Source organism: Strix aluco, chromosome 14 (assembly GCF_031877795.1).
Source record: "Strix aluco isolate bStrAlu1 chromosome 14, bStrAlu1.hap1, whole genome shotgun sequence".
NCBI lineage: Eukaryota > Metazoa > Chordata > Aves > Strigiformes > Strigidae > Strix > Strix aluco.
Window position 1 is genome coordinate 21641045 of NC_133944.1, and position 21074 is coordinate 21662118.

Genomic DNA, 21074 nt, shown 5'->3' on the forward strand with positions numbered 1-21074 from the left:
CCATGTAGCAACCACTGGCATCACTGCCATTAGCAAACAAATAGAATTTGCCCATTGCTAGACAGGAAATATGTTCCCATAAAGGCAGGGAAGCTGCTGAGCCCAGCAGAGATCTCCTTAGTAAACCAAAATGCAACTAAATCTGGCACTGAGCCTTTCTGTGCTCATTTAAATGTGTGTGTATATATATACACACACAGAGATACACACATATATATATATATATCTTTCTCACTTTTTATTCACACATGCACACTCCTCCTTTCTTCCTCCCTCTTTTTCACTTCTCAAAAAAAAACCCACTAAAGAATAGTAGTCAGCAGAAAGGAGAGGCTGTATCTGTACCGTGGCAATGCCATCAGTGTTTCAGACCTGGATGTCTCTTAAGGAAGATGCCATGGCTGTGTGTTTCTCCCCCCAGTCAGACCATCATGCCAGTGGGGACCTGGGGACAGCTCAGCCTTGCCTGAGGGACAGCTGTACACAGGGGTGGTGACAGCGGTGTCCTTACGCTTCCCATCGGGGAATTTGGCAGAGCTTGGAAACTGCTGCTTTCAGGACATCCCTCAGGCTTTGCCTGGTGCCCACCAGGTTGTAGCCCTCTCGCACTCAGAGCACGTGGGAGTGTAGGCTGGCAGCAGTGGCTGCCTACAGGAGAGCAGGACTTTTGGCGGGGGGACTGAGCTTAGTTTTGCATATCTACTGTACTGAATTTCCTTCACCTAACTCTTCTTGTGAGGCCTGGTGGAGGAAGTAGCACAAGGCTGCAGTCTTCTCCTCTCTCTTTCTGTGGGGCCCTGCAGCCAGCCTCACCTCCCTGGCTGCAGGGTTCTCCCAGCAGTGAGGTGCAAGAGAAGGTAGAGGCTGAAGGTGTGGCTGATGGTCCTGACTGCCTATCATCAGCTGGAAATCAGTGTAAAATACATTGCACACGATGCAAATAACTGTTTTTATGATGTTGACTCGTACAGAACTAGAACAGAATTTTTTTTTCAAGTGAGGGCACAGTAATGTGCTTTGAGAGATTCCATTTATTGTTGCTATAATACTGCGTTGAGTACTTAATGAAACGTCTGCGGGCTTGTAATGGAGCTATTCTGCATAGCCAATCAGTGAATTTGATTGCTCGCTCAACCTGAATGAGTTCCTCAACCCATAATGACAATTTCCACATGGCCCTGCCAAGTAGCAGGGTCTCTACATCCCTTCTAATATCCTGACATGTGACTTTTATTGTTTAAAATGAAAGTGAACAGTTACAACAGGTTCCAGTGAATTAAGTCCTGGAGGATGCTGGATGTTAAAGGGATATCTGAGTAAGCAGGAGTGTTTATTTAGTTTCCTGCAGATTTCTGTGCCATGGTGCTGGACAGCTGTGTTAAAAATGGTGCAGTTTGCACTTAGCTGCCTTCCTCTTCAGCCAAGAGGACTAAAACTGATTAGAGTAGGAGCCTGGCATGTGGGGATCCTGGGTGTTGTCCTCTGCTCTGCTGTCAATTCATGGTATGAACAAGGTCACATGAAGCAGTTCAGTGGTTCTTGCAGTAATACAGCTCCATGTGGAAGACTTTATTCAGATTTGTAGTTGACAAAGTCTTCCACAGAGCTGGTGTGGGGCACAGACACAGCAGCCTTTGCCTTGGCGGGGCTGTAGGTAATGTTGTATAGTACAATGGTGTGTGGATGAAAGTGGGGATCGTGGTTTGCAACTGTTCGTTGTGTAACAGAACCATTGGGAACAGTATCTTTTCTCTGCTGGTTCAGGGCAGTTTTCATTTCAGTTTATTTACCTTTGTCTTTAATTTTCTTGGTGTCTTTCTTCCCTTTTCCTGGGTATAATGTTTTCACATACAGATGTCTCCTCGCTCTGCCCGGCGACGTTGGTCCATACAAGCAATTAACGACTTCCCGGTACTGTGCGCTGTGCTAATACTGTCCTTGATATAATCCTGTCTTCTGCCCAAGGGCCCAAGAATAAAATGCCACCTGCCTGCCTTTGAGTAACCTGCACAGAGGTGGGGGACTTGCACTCTACACAGGGCCTTCTCCAGTAAGAGTGAATGCACGTGCAAGTGGACAGGAGCAGACACAAGTTTTCAGGGTACAAATACTGACCCACAACATGCCTATTTCACCTGGCCTAGCAGTCAGGGAAGCATGCCAAGGGGTAGTTTGAAGTGTAAGAAAGAATCAACCTCTAAGAAACAGAGAGTGGACTGCAGAGGAGCTTGAATGATTATTATGCATCACCAGCCAACTGATGAGACTGACATTAGAGCACCTCATTTCTGAGAATGATGAAGCCTTGTTGGAGAGGGAGGATCACTTAAGAGCTGTGGAAGAAACAAACTGGTTGGGTTGCTGACAACGATCTGTCATCTCATTAAAATGAGCTGCCTATTCTCAGTGCAATGCACCATGAGATCTTATTTCCTGGAGCAATAAATAGAATTTCTCCTTAATTTGTGATCTTCTCCCAGCCCTTGGAATCGCACCACCCTGCATTGAGTTTGAGTGGTTGCACTTCCAGCCACCCTGGCAGGTACTCCCTCCTCCTGGCACCTGCCCTTCCGAGACTGCTTTGACAGTCGTTTTCCGTTAGTCAGGTCCACGTGTCCCTCAAGCTTGAACATCATTCATGTGAATGTCTCGATGATATCAGCGTTGCTCAAGCTGTGCTGTAAATTTGGGCAATTACTGTCTCATCACTCCTCTGCCAAGCATAGGCAAAGCTTAGAAAACTCCAATTTAAAGATGATCTCTTTAGGTCCGGTTTTTCTTAATGTCTGTGCGAACAACTGGTCTTTCACAGCCGCTGTCCTTCATGCTATCTCTTTGTAAGACATCAGGGAATAAAACAGAATCCTGTAACACCTAATTTAACTTGGTGTAATAGGATCAAGCCTTCCTAATTACAACAGCTCTAAGACTATACTAGCAAATAATAGGTGAAAGAAACCAGAAGTAATTTACTTGACTCCATTAAGGCTTTTTGCAAAGAGCTAATAAAGAAATGTGAGCAGTGGAGACAAGAAATGAAGTTCTGTCTTGGATCAGGAACAGACAAAGAAAGAAAACCAAGCAAGGAATTTGCCAGCTTGTGGTGTGGTAAATTGTGGCGCACAAAGGGCCACAGTTTAATTCCCTTACCACTGGCTTGGAAGGAAGAGCAAGCAGTGATGTGATAAAGTTATAGTTTTGTGTAGTGTATGCTTAAAAATGATACGTGCATTCATCCAGGCCTTGAAGGATTTGTTGTATTTGTGGATAACCTTTGGAAGAGGCTAATATCACACTCCCTAAAGTGGGCAGTGGTGCCCGAGGCAAGGACACAGGCATGCACAAAGAGAGGTGTGGATTATTTGTGCAGACCAGGTGCCTTCCTTTTGGAAGAAGAGCTCAGCATTGCTGAAGGTGCTCAGGGAAGCAAGAGTTTAGCAAGTCTAGAAGAAGGAATAATTCAGCCCTCTTTCTAGGTAATGACTAGCCTCCACTTCAGAAATGCCTGTGCTGAGGGCAGGTGCCAGCTATTAATTGGTGGAAGCTATAAAGAAATATTCTTGCTCTGGGGCACTTGATTCAAAAGTACCTCAGATTTTTTAGTCCCTTTGTGGAAGGTGCTTGCTACTGTGGGAGATGCTGGAAATAGTAAATGTTGATTATTTTGAAGAGAAAATCCAGGCAGTGCTGCATGACCTACATGGGGGAGTTTATCTGTAGGCAGTTGTTCAGAATAAAGGAGCATAGCTTTCTGCAGGGAGGCAGCAATTTTAAAATTTTATTTAAAAAAAATAATATTAGAAGCAGCTTGAACCTGAGTTTGAGCAGTTTTAACTCTTTATTTTGTAAATGCCTTATTGCAGCTTGATGTTCAGCATCAAGTCTGTTCCCTTCTGTCCGCGACCTTTCCCTTTGCCCTACTAACACAAGTTTATACCACGAACCCTGAAATTTTGCATATGCTTATGCAAAACAGACACTTTACATTTCACGATGCTACTTACAGCGCTGCCTGGCTCAACAGGATCCAAAGACACACACACCCAACTGTTCAGCATCCTTTCCGAGCAGGCATGCAGCATTTTGTAACTACTTCTGCTGAGTATGCAGTGATGATGGTGGTTGCTACGAAGCAGTTGGTGGCTTATTCTTGGGCTATCTGTTTCTACATGTAACCCATTTACTGCCATCGTTATCACCTCGGATTGCAGCAAATTACAGCCTTGGGTATGGTAGTGCAGGTGCAGGCTGGCTCTTTTAGTCATTATTCAGTGCTGTTCCCTGCTGTCACCTCCAACCCCATGATTGTCATAAATGCTCTGGTTTCTTTCCTTCTGGTGCTCTGAGAAACTGATGAGTCTTAATTTACTATCACTGTTGCTATTTTCTTGCTTTTCTTCCTCTCCTTAAACTCTCAGGAGCAGCTGGGTAGATGCAGTTCTCCTTGGCATGGATTCTAGGCTGCAGAAAGAGCTAGAAATGTTGGGGGCAGTGCAGAAGACCTGTGTCTTTGACCTTCAGCTGTCAATAGTTAGCTTGGTGCATGCATGTTGATTTCTGCTTCAGCTCCAACTGTTACATTCCCTGCTCCCCCTCATGACCTGTGCTCCAGCCCCTAGGAAGAGACTTACTTTCTGTTCTACCCTAATGCCCGTGGGCCTCAGTGACAGCTTTCGATAACACCATAGTGGGAGCTTCTCCTGGGAGAAGAGGTGAAGCAGAAGGGAGGGAGGAGCCTTGTGCTGGACCTTGGCCAAATGGACCCAAGCTAGAGCTCTCCTTGCCTCTGGTAATCCCTGTTAATAGTGCTCACATACTGGCTGATAGAGAGCTACTCCTGTAACAAACACTAGCAATTATTTGGTTCAAAGTAGAGCTTCTGCTGTCAACAGTGATGGGCTTTACCTCATCCATAATGGTTCCCATACTTCTGATTGTAGTTTTTTCTAACGTTTTGTTGCTGTAGCTAAGGCAAACCTAATTGCAAAAACCAGGACGTTTTTAATGGTAACTCTACGTGTGGCTTTATGATTTTCTTCTGTCACAGCTCGAGGAGCAGGAAGTAGTGGTCATGGAAGTGTAGTACTGGCAGAGCATGTGGCCATCCACTGACTCTACTCCAGGAGCTGCACCAGTAAAGAATTAGGACTTCCCTTTTTGTCAGAAAATAGGCAGTGCGAAGAGGAAGAAAACAGGATTATTTTGTTGTGAGTCCAAGATTTCAGGGGGTTCTGATACATTTAGTGTCTTCATTTGTCTGGTGATATGCTAACAGCAAGCAGTGGAAACCATTCATGGGATCTCTTGTCCATTCTCATCCTCATTTGTTGTCATTTTCTTCCAAAAAAAAAGTGACTGAATTACCTGTGGAAAGTGATATGTGTTGTCCATGTTTCTAGTCTTTAAAATGCCTGTTGGAAGGCTTCTTCAGTCCGCTTTTGCAGAGGGCAGGAGCAGGTTGAATCTATTCCCGATGACAGGGCAGTGAACCTGCTTCAGTCAGAGGGAACTCTCCATCGGCTGTGAGACCTGGGGGCAGCTGGCTTACAGATGGTCAGGAGGTGACAAGTTGCTTTCCAAATTACCTGCCAAGCTCTTAGAAGCCCTTGGTGATGGACCAGCAGAATGTGGTTCTGCATCTGTAACCCTGGGTTCAAATACCTGCTCAGACACAGCACAAACAACAGCTTTTGTTGGGAGAAGCCTGGCAGCTCTTCTAGGACGGTGCCTGAGCTCTTGCACTGATGGCATGGCATTGTGCTGGGGCTCCCAAGCTTTGCTCAAGTATTGGTTTTGGCAGCATCAGCAGCTCCTTGCTGCGCACGTCCTTCAACACGGAAGGGTAGTTACATTTTCAGGTGTTACCAAAAGAGGTACAGTCTGCCTGACGGCAAGAGAGCCAGAGCTGATCCAGCCAGTGCCTTGATTAGGAACTTGTGGACTGAAGAGAGTTCAGTCTCCCACCCAACCACCGTCTAGCCACTTTCCTCTGCATAGCGCTTCTCGGCTTCAGAGTGATGTAGCAGATAAATACTGCAGGCAAATTCTGCTTGAATGGATTAGGACTTGAGGGGACATGGCAGAGAACAGGATCATGCCCTAGTCAGCCAGCTTTTCCAAAGCACTGAATACTGACAGCCCTGTTTCCACCAGCGTCTGGCACCTCAGTGTTGGACAGCATGCACGCTCTGCTCCTCTTTACTCTGGGGAGCGGTGGAAAATCAGGGGAACTGTGGTGATGCTCTGTCACGTGGGCATCCTTGGAAGAATCCACCTGCACCTCCTCCAAGTCTGAAACACCTCCTGCACTTACTGTTAGGTCTATGCTTGAGCCTCTGAGCCTTGGTCACCCCATGTCCACAGTGACTTCAGGAGCACATCCTTTTTGCTTCTTGTGGCATGTGCTAGCAGTATGCTCAGCATGGCAAGACCTCCTCAGCACACGGGCCTAAGCTTGGGCCAGGCAGGCAGTGAAGAAGGAATCAATTTCTTAAGGTTCTTAGGGGTTTTTACGGGCATTTTGTGTCCGTGAGAAGCCTACTCAGGTTCTCATAGGGTTGCATGGTCATGGCCAAAGGCAGTTTGGCACCCAGCCATCCCAGAGCTGGCCTGACATCCACAGCAGAAGGGACCCCGCTTGCAGGTCCAAGTCCTGCCCTTCCTGTAGCCCAGCCTGCTCTGTAGGAGAGCTGATGTGTTGCCTGTGTGAGCTCTGCCTGCCCTGCAGAGCGATCAGCACAGGGCAGCTTTGCTGGCCCCTTCCAAGGTACCTTTCTGCTTCAGATAGGGGTGTAGGAACGCCCCCCCCAAGTGCCTCAGGAGACTCTCCATAACTCAGTATGACCAGGAGACACTTCTGCTCAGGAGCATGGACTACATGTGTCAGTAAGGGCACACGCCACAGGGGAGCAGCATTGCAAAGCATCCCTCGCTGCATTGGGAACCCTGCGTAGCAGCCGGTGCTTCCTCGGTAGAGCTCCAGTGCCTTCTGCCTGTCGTGCTGCCGCACATCCTCTCATCCCTCCTCCTCACCCTCCTAGAGCCAGGAGCTGGAAGAGACCGGGATACCAGCCAAATACTCTACGGTGTTTCATGCAGCCAAGGTAGCTTTACGCAGCTTGGCGTTAAGACAGCCTCTGTGTCTATTACCGGGAGTATTTGGGAGTCATCTTGGCTTCTTGTTTTTGTCCCCTTGTGTTGATTCCTCTCCTTTCTTCTCCCCCCCTGCCTTATGTCCTGAGCCAGCTGTAAGTAGCTGTGAGCATGGTAGCTAAGGATCCTTGCTAGGAAAACTTGGGCCCTGCTTTATCATCTGCCAATGTTTGTTTGAAGCTGTTGGTGAAGCAGGAGGTGGGAGCCCTGTCCTGGCGCTGAACAGGGGCATACTCAAACACTGAAAGAGGAGACCCAAAAGAGACAGTCTGGAGCTGTCAGCTTGCCCTGAAGCTAAGGGCAAACAGAAGCTGCCTCCCACATGTCTCTGTGCTGATGTTGGCTGAAGTCAGCAGTGGTCTGTGCAGAGGGTTCCCAGGCCAGACCTCTAATGAGAATGATAATTGAACCATCCTCCTGCCAAACCTGCCCAGGTTTGATTGGCATCCCAATGCTGATTTGTTCTCTTATTGGCTTTCACAGGGGAACTCACAAAATACTTTTTGAGTGAGTTTGACCTTGAGCTCGCTGCCTTGACCTGCTTTTCACTTCCTACAGATGGAGATGCTTGTTCTCCTGGGCATGTCATGGATGTTTTCCAGGGTAACACAGAGCCTTCTGAAAGGCAGGTTTGGGTGCTGCTTGCATTATTCCTGACCCTAGTGCTTTGTTCCCTGGCCCAAGAAGCCTGCTGTCCTCCTCCCAGTAACACGGTGCCATTTGTTCTGCAGAAATCAAGGAGGTGGAAAAGCAAACGAGAAGGGACAGATGCCAACAACCGACCCATCAAAGCCGCTGGGAAAGTTATTATCCAAGATATTTCCTGCTTGCTGCCTGTCCACAAGCTGCTGGGAGAGCTCTACATGTGAGTACGAGCTGGCAACCTTTCCCAAATGAAAGCAGCCGTCTTTTGGCACTGCTGTGTTTTAATCTTGAATCAGTCAGCACTGATCTTTGAATGTTTCCTTACCTTCTTCCTCTGTTCTTGCCTTGCTGCTTTTTTATGGTATCCCTCTCTGCCTGTGAGAGGGGACTTGTCTCCTATAAATCTGAAAAGTGTGATAGAAGAAGTTTGTGATGGGGTATTGTACACAGAGTTTGAACCAGTGCTCCGGCATCACCACTGCAGGTTCAGGTTTTCATCAGCTAAAGAGATAAATTATCAGTACCAATTCTTTTTCAAATCTCATGTTAAACTCCACACTCAAACACACAGGCTTAAAAATCCCAATAAATGCTCATTGTCATACTATAAAAGTGTTATTAGCTCCTAAGGCTCTTTAATTTCAGAAGTGTTTGGAGTGCCCGATTCACTTGGAGACTTGGTTGTACGTGACAGTGATTGTACAGCAAGTTCTTCTGCTTTAATGGAAAGGATGGAGAAGTTCTGTTTGCTCTGTTTGTTTGGGTTTTTTTTAAACAAGGAACTTCTTTTTCCAAACTGTCTAATTCAGATAGTTACAAAATCTCTGTTACTGAATTTTTGCTTCCTCAGCTTTGGTAATACTGTCTGGTCTTTCACAGAATTTCCAGTGTATGGACATAGACTGTTTTCTGTTTGCTCTAAGATCTTAAGTGGTAAAAATATCGAGTGTCTCAGGAAGATTTATGATGATAAGCAGGAAAGCCCATGTGGGTTTCCTCAGCCCGCCCTGCCAGCCTCTCAGAGACCCTCTGGTGGGTGCGTTATCCCACTGGGGAACAGGCTGAAGACCAGCCTGCTTCTCCACGGCATACCACCGCGTCCCTCCTGGTCAGTCAGAGGAGACCAACAGGCTGAATGGGAACAGGACCACGTAACTGCTGGCACCAGCTTCTAGGGACAAGAATGCATCTTGGCGTGGCGATACCCTGGCACAAGTTTAGTCTGATACCTCCTTGGAAATGGTGCTGTTTAAAATCAATCTCAGCTAGTTTGGAGCTGGACTTGATGTGCGGTGTGTTAGTGAAGATGAATAGTGGGAGAAGGATGGCAGGGATCCCTGTATAACAGAGAAGGAAGGGATGGGATCCTGTGCTAGCAGGCTCGTATTGATCAGGAAGCTCTGGGCTGCTCACTGCTGCCAGTACCACTTTCCCCCCATCCCTCCCAACCTCCGCAGGTAACGTGCCAACCAGAGCTGAGCTATCTCCTTTCTTTTTAGACTGAATGTGAATAATATCCAGGAAACTTGCCAGAAGAATGCTGCCTCAGCCTTGGCTGTGGGACGGAGGGATCTCGTACAGGTATGACGTTGAATCAGGGCTCTTCCTCAGTGTGCTGTGCCACACTCCAATGGCCTGTGCAGTCACCTGGATACCCAAACAGCCACCTAGATTCAGCAGGTGTTCCAGGGAGCCTCTGGTTGGGGAACCAAGGCCTGTGAAACAGCCACGTAGGAGCCTGAGGAACAGCCTTGCTGACTCTTGGCATCGAGAGTTCCCTTCCCAGGGCTGCAAGCAGATTGTGTTATGCCCTTTGCCAAACTGAGTGAAGCACATTTTTCAGGGAATTCCTGCAGGCAAAATGAGGAACACAGCCTGCTTTTGAGTCAGCAAATGGAGTAACTGTGCACAGAGTTGCCTAGCTGCTGTCAGCATTTTGATGGGTGATTTTTTCTTACTTACGTAATTGTCCCCATTTGGTATTCATCTGCGCTGGCACTGGGAGCTTGCTGCAGCTAGCTTCTCCCTGAGAGTCTGAGCCCAGGGACCCAGCTTCAGAATGGGGCTGGCTACTTGCCTTCAGCTAATAATAGGAAAAAAATGGCTATTGTGGCCGATCCTTTTCCATGTGGTCAGTCCATCGCAACAGGCAGAACATTTGACAGGGCTCTGGAGTGCCTGAAAGAGATGGGAATGGGCTGGCACTGCCAGAGGAGCCTGTGCATCTCTCCTGAACATTTGGCTCTTCCTAGACCTGGGCAGAAAACACATATAGGCTTACCTGATCTGAGCAGAAGCAAACTCAAGCTGTTGTCTTGCTTCTTGGTGAATTCTGCTAGACCAGGAGAGAGAAGGTAGATCTAGTTCCCCTTTGTCTGTGCTTCATCTTGCTGTCTGGTTTGCCCATACTGGGCCAGAGCTTGGGTGGAATAACTTCAGCAAGATTTCTCTGAGATACCTCTTTCTTGCTTGTTTTCCCCTGTCCTGTGTAACTCCAGCCTGCATTGCAGCTTGCCTTGTTCCTGGCACACACGGAGGCTTGAGTTGCAGGTTACACTTAAGATGTGCTTTATAGCAGTGTAGGAAGTGGCGTCTTTCCCATTTCCTTTCTGTGCTCTCTTGTACTCAGCCTTGTCCTCGTATCAGTTTCTCTCCTGTTTCTTTCTCTCTGGTTTCACAGTGAGCAGCTGTGGGACTACTGTTCCTGGCTGCTCTTTGTACTTGGAGCACATGTTTTTTCTTTGCTTTTCCGTGTTGTCAGCTCTCCGATTTCTGCTGGTTTTCCAGCACCATGCTCCTTTTCCTTCCCTGCCCTTTTTTCATGCCAAACTAGGAGCTTTACTTTTCTCTGGAGTATTCTAATTACCCCATTTTAAAAGGCACAGCAGAAAAAAAAGTCCCAGGTCAGTGATATAGAGACTGAAAAGATGGGACCATGATAAACAGAGGAGAAATTTCATGTGGAGTAGTTAAACTGTTGGAGCAGGAATGGCAAACTGTACTCTTGTCTGCACCGGGCTGTGCTAGAACAGAGGTGTTCAGTAACACTCACAGCTAATCGAAAGATACTTTTCATGAAAATGATGATTCACCAGTAAACTTTCTGCTAACAGACATCTCCGAACCCAAGAACTGTATCAAACCCGTTGGAAGTTTGTGAATATAAAATGCACTAATAGATCTGTTAAGCTATCCTGACGGGTCTGTTAGACTTACAGACTATTCTTCAAAGTTTAACCCAAACTCAAATCAAGTGGGACAGGTTTGTGTTACCCTGTATATTATCTGTGACACCGAGGCTGAAACTGTTCCCTGCTGCCAGGAAAAAAAAAAAAAACAAACTCCATTATTATCTGTCTGTGAGTGAATTTGTGCACACCTATGCCCTGGGAGTGTGGTGATTTCTAATTGTAGCTTTGATGCTTTTCCTTCCTGTCTGCCAGGTTTGGTCACTGGCCATGGTAGCCACTGATCTCTGCCTTGGACCGAAGTCTGACCCAGATTTGGAGATACCTTGGGCACAACATCCATTTGGACGTCAATTACTGGAGTCCTTGTAGGTGTCTGAATGCCAGGGAGGGGTTGGGGAATGGTTGCTGAAGCGTAGCCCTCGATAACTATGTACGTTGTAAGGCATCATTTCACATTTGGAGTAGTGCCACAGCATGTATTTTTTTTTTTCCCCCACTCAAGCCTGAGATGCATCAAGAAGGGAAGCTGCAAGTGTGTTTAAGACATACAGGAGGTGGCATTTGGCCTCCCATCTAGTACCCAGGTCTTCCTCGGCCAACGTTGAGCAATAGGCCAGGGGCAGTTGGAGCTCTGTTTTTGAGCGTGCCCACAATGCCTGATTGGAGATTTTGGGTTTCTGCTCCCCACCTCTTAAATGAACATGTTGGCGCAGCTGCTTTTTTTCACCTTCAAATTTGCTGTTGCCATATAGCATTACTGGGAAATCATTCCACTGGTCTCAAAAGTGTTAGCTGCAGATATCTTCCCGCCAGTGACTCTGTCCAGGAGGGGACAAAATTACTAATTGATATTATCTGTCGGTATACCCTGTTTGGAGACACAGGATTTGTGTGGTGTACTTTGCATGCTGTTGCTTGACCTAGCTCTTTTCCTGCTGTTATGGCAGCAGTGGGAGTGGAGCGCAGGTTGTTCTTCATTGCTCTCAATCTTTAGAGCAAACCAGAAACTTCACAGCCATCCAGAAAGCCTGTGGTGGGGTTTTGCCTTGTGATCTAGATGTGGGATGCTTGCACGTAGAGGGTTTTGTCAAAAAGACATTTTTGGGGTGAGTCTAATGGCTTCAGCTTTACATCCACTTAAAATCAGTTCTGTGATGTTGTTCCTGAAGCTGCACAAACTTGGGATAATCAGGCCACAAGTACTGAAGCGTTTCCAGAGCTCCCATCTTTTTCCTACCTGTTAGACCACGAGTGTTTTCAGGAGGAGGACTTGTCTTCTCAAAGGCGTGACGGAAAAGACGACCCGGTCCCGCAGAGCGCACATGCCTCCTGTGGGCGTATTGTGACCCAAATTGATTTATGCAACAGGCTCAAAATTAGTTGCCCTGGAGTCTCGATGCTTTTGCTGCTGAATTCTGCCCAATCTCATACTGTCTGTCTTTTCATTTCCCAGGCTGGCTCATTACTCGCAGCTCCACGACGTGCAGACCCTGGCCATGCTGTGCAGTGTGTTTGAAGCCCAATCCAGGCTACAGGGGTGCCCAAACTCCTACGGCCCCTTTCCTCAGCGTGCCTCCAACCTGGCCTCCCACAGCCGATATGTATGATCGCCATTTCTTTCCCATCTACCTTGCATATCTTTGAACATCTCTCATGTAGATGACATGATTTCCTTTCCCCCTCAACAGCCCAGCTTTACTTCCTCTGGCTCCTGTTCCAGCATGTCAGATCCTGGACTTGGCACTGGAGGCTGGAGCATAGGTACTGAGACCTGGGTAGTAAATAGAGGAATCTGCCTCCCTTCTGGCCTAGGTTTTAGATGGCTCCTGTGGCGGGGAAAGAAGGGAGTTAGTACTGGCTGTGACTGCAGATGTGCTCTGCCAGAGCAGCTTTCCGGGGTTTGGCCAACGTGTTGTGACTCCGTGGCTGGAAGCGAGCAGGGCTTGCAGTAACCGTGTCGATGTTCCCGCAGTCTTTCCCCTTCTGACTTCTGTAACGTGTGTGCAACTGGGAGAAACTGTTACAAACACCCTAGACTTAGCAAGCTAGGCCCCTGGATCACAGGCTAACCCAGAGCCAAGAGCTCCCACTGCTGCCTTTTCCAGTTGGACACAGGTGAAGAGACAGACCAGTTTGTACTGTTTTGCTTCCAGCCTGGCTGTAGCAAGCACTCGGGGTGACTGCCTGGTGCTGTAAGCTTTCCACAGCCCCAGCACTTTGCACAGTTGGAAGCTGTTATCCATGCCAATGACTCCTGGTAATTTCCTTATCCTTTATGTGCCTGGACATGTTTTCCTAGGATTAGCTGCCAGGGATCAAGGTCGGGCTGACTGGCCTGCAGTTCCCTGGGTCCTCCTCCTTGTCTTTTGAGAAGACAGGAGTGACATTTGTTTTCCTCCAGTCCTCAGACACCTCTTCCAATCACCACAATCATTCAACAATTATTAAGAGTGGCCTCGCAGTGTCATCAGCCAGCTAATTCCACAGGGTTTGGGGGGGAAAAGCAATGCTGTGCTTTCTCCTGTCACTGAAAAAACAGCAGCAGTTGGGAAAGCTGGGCTCTTGGTGCCATGCATGCCTGCAGGCCTAAGGACTTTTTTCAGCTGAGCTACAAAGGTGTCAAAGTCAAGTCACTCTTAAGGGTTCCGGTGTCCAAGCTGAAGCTGTTGGCTGATTCCTAGTGATATACGTGGCCTGGGGCAGCATCAGCCCTGTTAGCACCAAAGCTGTGACTTTTCAGTGCGATACCAAGGTGTCTGTCACATGAGGAAGAGTGGAGAATGGGGGTTAGCTGAGCTGATGTTGTCTTGCAGTGGTTATTAGCAGTCTTCTCACTGCCCCAGGGCAATGCCCTACATACAGAGGCCCCTTTACATAACATCAGCCCTGATGATGAGAGTCCTCCCTGTCTAGGAAAGAGGAGCCCAGGCCTGCTGGGAATAACATTCCCAAGGAAACTCCATGGGATTGATTGCCTGGGTATTTTTTGTCTAAACTGCTAGGCAAAAGGGATTCCTCCGTATTCGATTTCTCTGCCTGATGATCCTCATTCCCATCCTGCCACCAGAAGTGCAGTAGAAGCACTTGGCAAGTAGAGGTTGGCACTTAGTTTTTGAGGCGGGGCAGTGTTTGTAGGAAGGCAGAAGGTGATACAACCGTGTCTTCGAGAGAAAACCGGGGTGGGTGAACGTGTGGCCTTTCACATCTCCTTCCCCGGTTTTGACAAGGTTGTGCTTGTGAGTGCTGTGCTTTCTGAGGTGCGTTCACAACATTTTGATGCTTGCAGCAAACAAAGATGCGGAGCAGGCCTCCACTCCCTGGTGTGAGTCTTCTCCGGATGACTTCCGCTACGGAAACCTAATGTATCCCGATCATCGGGAGCGTGAGAAAGACCAGCATGAGAAAAATAAAAGGTAGGTTATAGCATGTCTTGGGGGCACTAGGGATGCCTTTCTCTGTGCCCAAGTCAGCTGGAACTCTACAGCCGGGTCTCTGTTTGTGCTGTGAAGTACCACACCTGCTCCTAGACCTTTTCATTCAGGTGGGCATTTGGAGAAGCTTCATGCTGCAGATCAGCTCTGCTGAGGCTGCATGTGATACATCTAGAAGTGGCCATGGTGGGGGCCCCAGAGGGCAGTCCACCCGTTGAGTCTACACCCTTCAGTGTTAGAACAAGCGAATGCCAGAGCAGTTAGCGTTCAGCGATGTTTGTGCAAGACGTGGAAAGCAATCCGCTGCTCTTCTGGCGATGTGAGCTGGTTGCGTAGCCGTTGCTGGGAAGAGGATTGCAACCAGAGTCTCTGAGAGTCAATCAGGTGGATGACAACCCTCTTTGTTCCTCTAGGCTCCTTGATCCTGCCAACACTCAGCAATTTGATGATTTTAAGAAGTGCTATGGGGAAATCCTTTATCGCTGGGGCCTGCGAGAGAAGCGGGCTGAGGTTCTGAAGTTTGTCTCTTGTCCTCCTGATCCCCACAAAGGCATTGGTGAGTGTCTGCTCCGGCTGCCCAGGCAGAGTCACAGAATCACAGAATCATCTAGGTTGGAAAAGACCTTGAAGATCATCTAGTTCAACCATCCAGCTCTGCCTTAGGAACGTGCGGGCAGCCGGCGGGATGAAAAGCGCCCATCAATTGGCCCGAGGGTTAGCTCTGCCAGCAGAGGAGTTTGGCTGCTTCATGGCCCCGGGTGGAGATGAGGCTTGCAGATGTTAGTTCAAGGGCTTTGTAGACTGCAACATCTCTCCAGCAAAGCTGGAAACGCACATACTGCTACGCTAGCAATGTTCAGCTGTTTATGCTGATGGCTATTCTTTATTCCCTGTCCTAATCTCTGATTCTGGGCTGAAGCGTCCTTATAGTGCATGCGTAAAATTGCAAGGTGTCTAACTGTAGATGAGCTAGCCAAGAAACAGGCAAATAGAACATTTCTCCCAAAATATTTTCAGCAGTGTAGGTGCCCAGAACTGCCACTTAAGGATAGCTGCCAAAATATCATCTTCCTAGGCCTCTGGGAAAAAATGCACTTAACTGGGAGGAGAGAAGCAGGTGAGAGATGCCAGAGAAGCAGCAGTTGTCCCACCTTGTTACCTGGGACGACTCCTGGGGAGTAACTGGAGTCAGAATTGGTGACTTCAACCACTGCTATTGCCCCTCCGTGACTAACAGTCACAGCACTGCTATAGCACGCATCGAGCGCACTCTGTGCTCTCTGTGATGAGAGACAAAGGCCGTTTTTTTTTTCCCTTAGTTACGCTTTGTAGTGATGTGAGGCAGATGAGACCAGCGGGAAGCCTTCATCTCCACAGCGTGTGTCAGCATGTCCCAAGGTAGAAACCTGACACGCGCTCCCAGCTGTTCAGCCCTCGGGGAGCAGTGGGCCAGCCTGTGCCCCGGCACGCCGATTCCCCATTTCTTTGCTTCCGTACGGAGACCAGACTGAGACCTCTAAAAGATACATTTTTCCCACCCTGGAGGAAGTTTGAGGCAGATCCCTTGGGCCATGGGTTCGGGGGACTCATCTGTCAAAGCGGGGGCTGTATGCAGGGCTTCTCTGTCCACGATTCTGCCAACACTAATTGTCTCGCTCTCCATTTCTTTCCTCCGGCCAGAGTTCGGCGTGTACTGCAGCCACTGCCGCAGCGAGGTGCGTGGCACCCAGTGTGCCATCTGCAAGGGCTTCACCTTCCAGTGTGCCATCTGCCACGTGGCAGTGCGGGGCTCCTCTAATTTCTGCCTGACATGCGGACACGGAGGCCACACCAGCCATATGATGGAGTGGTTTCGCACCCAGGAGGTGTGTCCCACGGGCTGTGGATGCCACTGCCTGCTCGAGAGCACCTTCTGAGCAGTGCTGACAGCAGGGCACCCACAAACCGGATTGAATATTTAATTCCCAAGCCATGTTGAATCAGCGCTGCTCCACAGTGTCTGGAGGAGATGCCACAGGGAGCTGAAGCAGGATGTCCTGGCGGTGCGCTGCAGTGATGTTTACAAGTGCTTCCAGTATTCCTACACTTCCCAGGTTGCTTTCAGACTGATTTGACCAAACTCCCTGTGTCCATTGCTGGCGATGGATGCCAGACCAGAAAAATTTCTCTCTCCTGCAGAAGGGTGTGTGAATATTGGCTAGTCTCCGTTGGGATGAGGTGGTGTTAAAAAGCTCCTTTGGAAAGGGCTCACCTGGCAGAGTCGGACTCACTCCAGCTACGTGGTGTCTTTCCAGGTGCCTCCTGACAGGGGCTCAAAGTGAGCAAAATAGTTGTTCTTTGCACAGTTAAAGCAGAACTAATTCACAAGCAACAGTGAGCTCTAAAAGCGAACTGTAAACTGCGCTCGAAGAGCAAATAGTCCATGGGACTGTGCTCAGAGGGACTTTTGGAAGCAACAGGGTCCTTGTTTTGAATTGCTGTTTACATCGTTTAGATTTCCCCATAAAACAAGAGAATGAAACTGCATTTTTTTCAGGATTACTTCCTACATGGCTTTCTACTCCCTGGTCCGTACCCGCAGCTGGTGTGCAAAGCCCAGCCCTGTGCCCAGGCTCCCTAGGACGGGCTGCTTTCTTCCCGCAGGCCAGAACCATTACTCTGAAGGTGTCTCCATCTCCTGCTCTGACCGGGTGATACAATGCACTTTAACTTGCCTGTCCCTGCCTTGTCAGCGTGTCCAGGTGACTGGGAAGGGCATCTTTGAGATCCCCATGGACAGTGGCACCAGAGGGCGTTTTGAAAAGCCTTTGCTTCCTTACTGGGAAAACACAAGGAGGGTGCTTGCTCTGTGCAGCTCCTTTTGGCTGTTTTCTCCAGGTTCTGTGGTGGGAAATCAGTGAATAATTTGAGATTTGCTGCTGGTGTGCTTGAGAGATGAGGCTCCCGAGACAGAGAGGCAGCAATTTCTAGGGGAAAAGGGGGTTTGGAAGGGTGGTGGGATTCACAGAGGCAAAAGGTTTGTGCCTTTTCTCCCTGTGGAGCTTTGGGTCGGAGAATGTGAGCGCTTGATCCATCCGGGGCTGTGCTGGCCAGGCACTCCCAGCCCGGGGACGCTGCTGTGCCGCTGCCTGGGGGGGTGTGCGCACCCCGAGCGCGCAGCCTCTGCCTCTCCTGAGCAGCGTCAGCCTGAGCTTTGGCTTTGGGCAAATGTGTGGTCAGGGATGAGCCCGCTGGAGTCACCCCCCCACCCGCACGGGCGCTGATCCCGTCCCCCCGCGCTTGCCTGCTGAGCAGGGCCGCGTGCCCTGCCCGCTTCCAGCCTTTGTGCTAACTCCGGCTCTGGGCTCCTGCCGTGGAATAAACAGATGGTGTATCTTAAACATTAAAACATTAAAATTATTTTTTTAAGTGCTGTTCTGATCGAACGTGGTGTCGCTGTGCTAGTTCTCCCTCCGTGGGGAGCCCCCAGCAGCTCTTCCTCCCAGCACGGCGGTCAGCGGGGCACCCCACAGCCCTCTCCCCACACCCCAAAGCGGGGGGTCTCCCTCTGGATACCGGTGCCCAGTGGCAGCAGAGACCCGCGGTAGCTGGGGGGCTGCCGCTGGGACCCCCCACCCCGGCTCTCACAGCGCCTGTGTCCGTGCAGGGACGATGTGACGGCGCGTGGCTCTGCGATGGGAACTGCCCGCGGGTCGTGATGCGCCTCTTGCGAAAACGAAGCCGGGCGGTGTCTGAGCTGCCGGCGAACCAAACCCCACGTCCTGCAGTTTGGGGAGGCCCCAGGCAGCGTCTGCACCCCCAGCCACCTGGGGTCCTGCCCGGCGCCGCGGGGAGAGGGCTCCCGCCCTCCGCCGTCCTACGTGACAGCCATTCACCTCGGAAGTATTTTCATTTCCATGCTTGAGTGCGCGTGTAGGGTGGAAGGGAAAGGAGCCTTGTTATTTAAAGGTGACAGACTGACAGATTGTGGTATTTATGCGTGTTATTACAGTTCATTATGGTCTATCTCCATAATATCTGAATACCTCCGAGGTGGAGGGCGGCTGGTGCTTCGGAGGAAGGCGGAAAAGCACCACCTCTTGCCGTGGCTGTTTGTGCAACCCTGCACAGGCAGGTGGAATTTCTTCCCGGACTCACACCCAGCAGCATGTGTGGCGGTCGCTTTGGGAGCGGTCTTGCTCAACACAGAAATGACTCTTGCAAGGAAACAGGGAATGGCTTATTCTCACCTGCCTGGAGCCTGGCGAGAAGGGAAATGCGTTGCCTTCGCTGTGCTCGGCAGCCCCTCTCCAGAATAAATGATTAGAAACAGGGTGTGCTGCTGCACAGGTGACCCACGCCAGCCCCTCCATCTGCTCTGCCCCCCCAACTGCTTGTCCTCTTACCCACCTGCTCTTTGGAATAACTTGGTAAAGTGCAAAAAAATCCTGGCCAAATCTCACTCTGAATTTCAGGCTTTATCAGGCTTTAGAAAGGGAGCAGGAGGGGGAGAGATGGCAGGCACTGCTCGGGAAGCAGGGTGCAGCACAAAGCGTCTCTGCATGCACCGAACCAGCTCTGGGGCCGCCGACATGGTCAAACCAGGCAAATCAAATCAGTCATCCAGGAGAAGGACAGTGCCACAGAGCAGGGCTCGTCCTGCCTGCTGGGGAGGTGGGTGACCCTTCATCCTTCCTGCTGGTGCAGGAATTGGGGGGCATCGAGTTAAACGCTGCTCAGCCGGAGGCACGGGCAGGCTCCTCGCACGCTGCGTGGGGAGGGTGTGAAACCGCTTCCCTCGGGGCATCCCCAGTGCCACGGGTTTGCCAGGGCTCCAGGAGTGACCAGGCGCTTCCAGGGAGGGAAGCTCCATCCCAGGCCACCACCGACGCTGCCGCTGGTCGGAGAGCCCTGCCCCTGCGTTCCCCCCTGGCAGCACTCTGCCGAGATGCCGCTGCACCCTGCGCTCCCTCTTGCAGCCTTCCCTGCCCGTTGCTCCTGGCCATTGCAGAGGCGGATGCTGAGCAGGGGGGGGGACCTTTGGGCCGACCCCGAGTAGCTGCTTGGGTAAGACTTGCCTCAGCTGCCTGCTGAGCACATCCTCAGGACTGTTTCCAGCGCATCCGTGCTGACTTTCCCAAGGAGGGCTGGAAGAGAAAGCTCCCCCAACAAACCCAGGCTCTGCCTTCGAGGCCACCCTCAGCTTTTTAAACCTTTTCTGTGCTCCGTGGAGCTAGCAGGGGTGTAACGAGTGTGGGGTGCCTTCCCCATCCCTGCTGAGGCTCTCTGTACACAGAGAAGGAAGTTTAATCTCCGATGATCAGAGCTTGGCAGAGATATGAGGAATGATGATATCGGAGAAGGTGCCAAGGGAAACCTTTCCCCGTGGACACTGCTCCTCGCTCTGTTTGGGTCAGCCCCCTCCTCCTCTGCACTCACAGCCCCATTAGCCCAGCGTCAGCCTGTGTCAGCGCTGCAGGGCCCGATCCTGCCCCAAGCCCAGCGGCACATTCCTACCGTCTCCCTCAGGCCGGCCCCAGCGTCAGTTCGTCTGTCTGGTGGGTAAACCAGTTCAGGAACTGATGAGCCAAAACCATTTGGCTGCTCTTGTTTCAGCCAGGCTGGTCATCAGCCGGCTCCACTCCCTGATGCTGCTCAGCCTGGGGACCAGCAAGGTGTGGGGACAGGGACAGGAACAGCAGCGGGAAGGGCAGCCATCGGCAAAGCCCTCTGCTGCCACTTTGGTGCTGCTACGGCAGCGTCTGCTGTACAGCTCGGTCCCAGCACTGTCCCTCTCGCAGTGCTCAGTGCATTCCTGCTCCCTTATCCTCACCGCAGAGCTGGGGGTCAGCTCGCCTGCCCTGGGGACACCCCAGTCCCTCACGTGAGGGACACAGCCCCCACGATGGAGCCCGGGAGCCATCAGCACCCTGTAATGAGGAGCAGGTGGGGTGTCAGCTCACAATGGGCTCGCTGATGTCCCCGAGGCCTGCTGCAGCGAGGCTGGGGACAGCAACCCCCTATGCTCGGGAGAGGATGGTGGCAGAGACCCACCAGTGCAGCCAGTGGCTTTGCACCCTGTGCCGTGCCAGGAAACCTGGGCTGGTGAAGGCTGGACACCCCTGCCCCGCCGAGCTGGGACCACGAGCAAACCCCCAGTGTGACCCTTTGCACCACGGCGTACCCAAGGGACCTGGACACCCCAAAATCCAGGTGTGCAGTGCATCCTCCCAGCTCCTGGGCCATCACCGTGGCACCTGGCCTGCCCTCCCTCACCCTCCTTGCCCGCGAGTGCCGTTTGGGGCGTGGGTGGGAAGGGGAGGGAAGGGAAGGGAAGGAAATGCCTTTCCCCGGTTTCACCGGCCCCTGCGGCTGCGGGGAGAGGCCGGGACAGACCGGGAAGCGCTGGGGGCTGCTGCTCCCCACACCACCATGGCCACGGGAGGCCGTGGCAGGGCTGGGCCCGAAGGTCACCCTGAGCCCATGCCACTGGCGGGGCTGGCTGGGGTGGCAGGGTGGTGGCACAGCCGGTGAGGACAGCCTGGTGGGGTCACGGCCAGGGGTCCCCTCTGCCTCCCCCAGCACCCCACGATGGGGTGGTGGCCATTGTGCCCGCCCTGCACATGCCTGGGGTCTGGGGTGCCCACCCGGTTCAGGATGTGGGCGCAGCCACCTG

At 50.9% G+C, this 21074-nt stretch overlaps 1 protein-coding gene across 5 annotated transcripts in view; it reads left to right on the forward strand.

Annotated features, from left to right (window-relative positions):
• Positions 1 to 17832, forward strand: part of WDR59 (WD repeat domain 59) — a 50644-nt gene extending 32812 nt beyond the window's left edge. The window contains exons 19-27 of one of the 5 annotated variants that reach the window (XM_074839373.1): positions 1855 to 1911; positions 7884 to 8017; positions 9297 to 9378; positions 11241 to 11353; positions 12442 to 12589; positions 12677 to 12749; positions 14275 to 14401; positions 14833 to 14975; positions 16100 to 17832. In XM_074839373.1, coding sequence (XP_074695474.1) covers positions 1855 to 1911; positions 7884 to 8017; positions 9297 to 9378; positions 11241 to 11353; positions 12442 to 12589; positions 12677 to 12749; positions 14275 to 14401; positions 14833 to 14975; positions 16100 to 16335 — 1113 coding nt within the window. In that variant the 3' untranslated portion in view covers positions 16336 to 17832. Of the gene's footprint in view, positions 1 to 1854; positions 1912 to 7635; positions 7778 to 7883; positions 8018 to 9296; positions 9379 to 11240; positions 11354 to 12441; positions 12590 to 12676; positions 12750 to 14274; positions 14402 to 14832; positions 14976 to 16099 lie in introns of those variants that run through there. The other 4 variants (XM_074839374.1, XR_012625074.1, XR_012625075.1 and 1 more) reach the window with 4 other exon arrangements.
• Positions 17833 to 21074: the final 3242 nt, after the last annotated feature.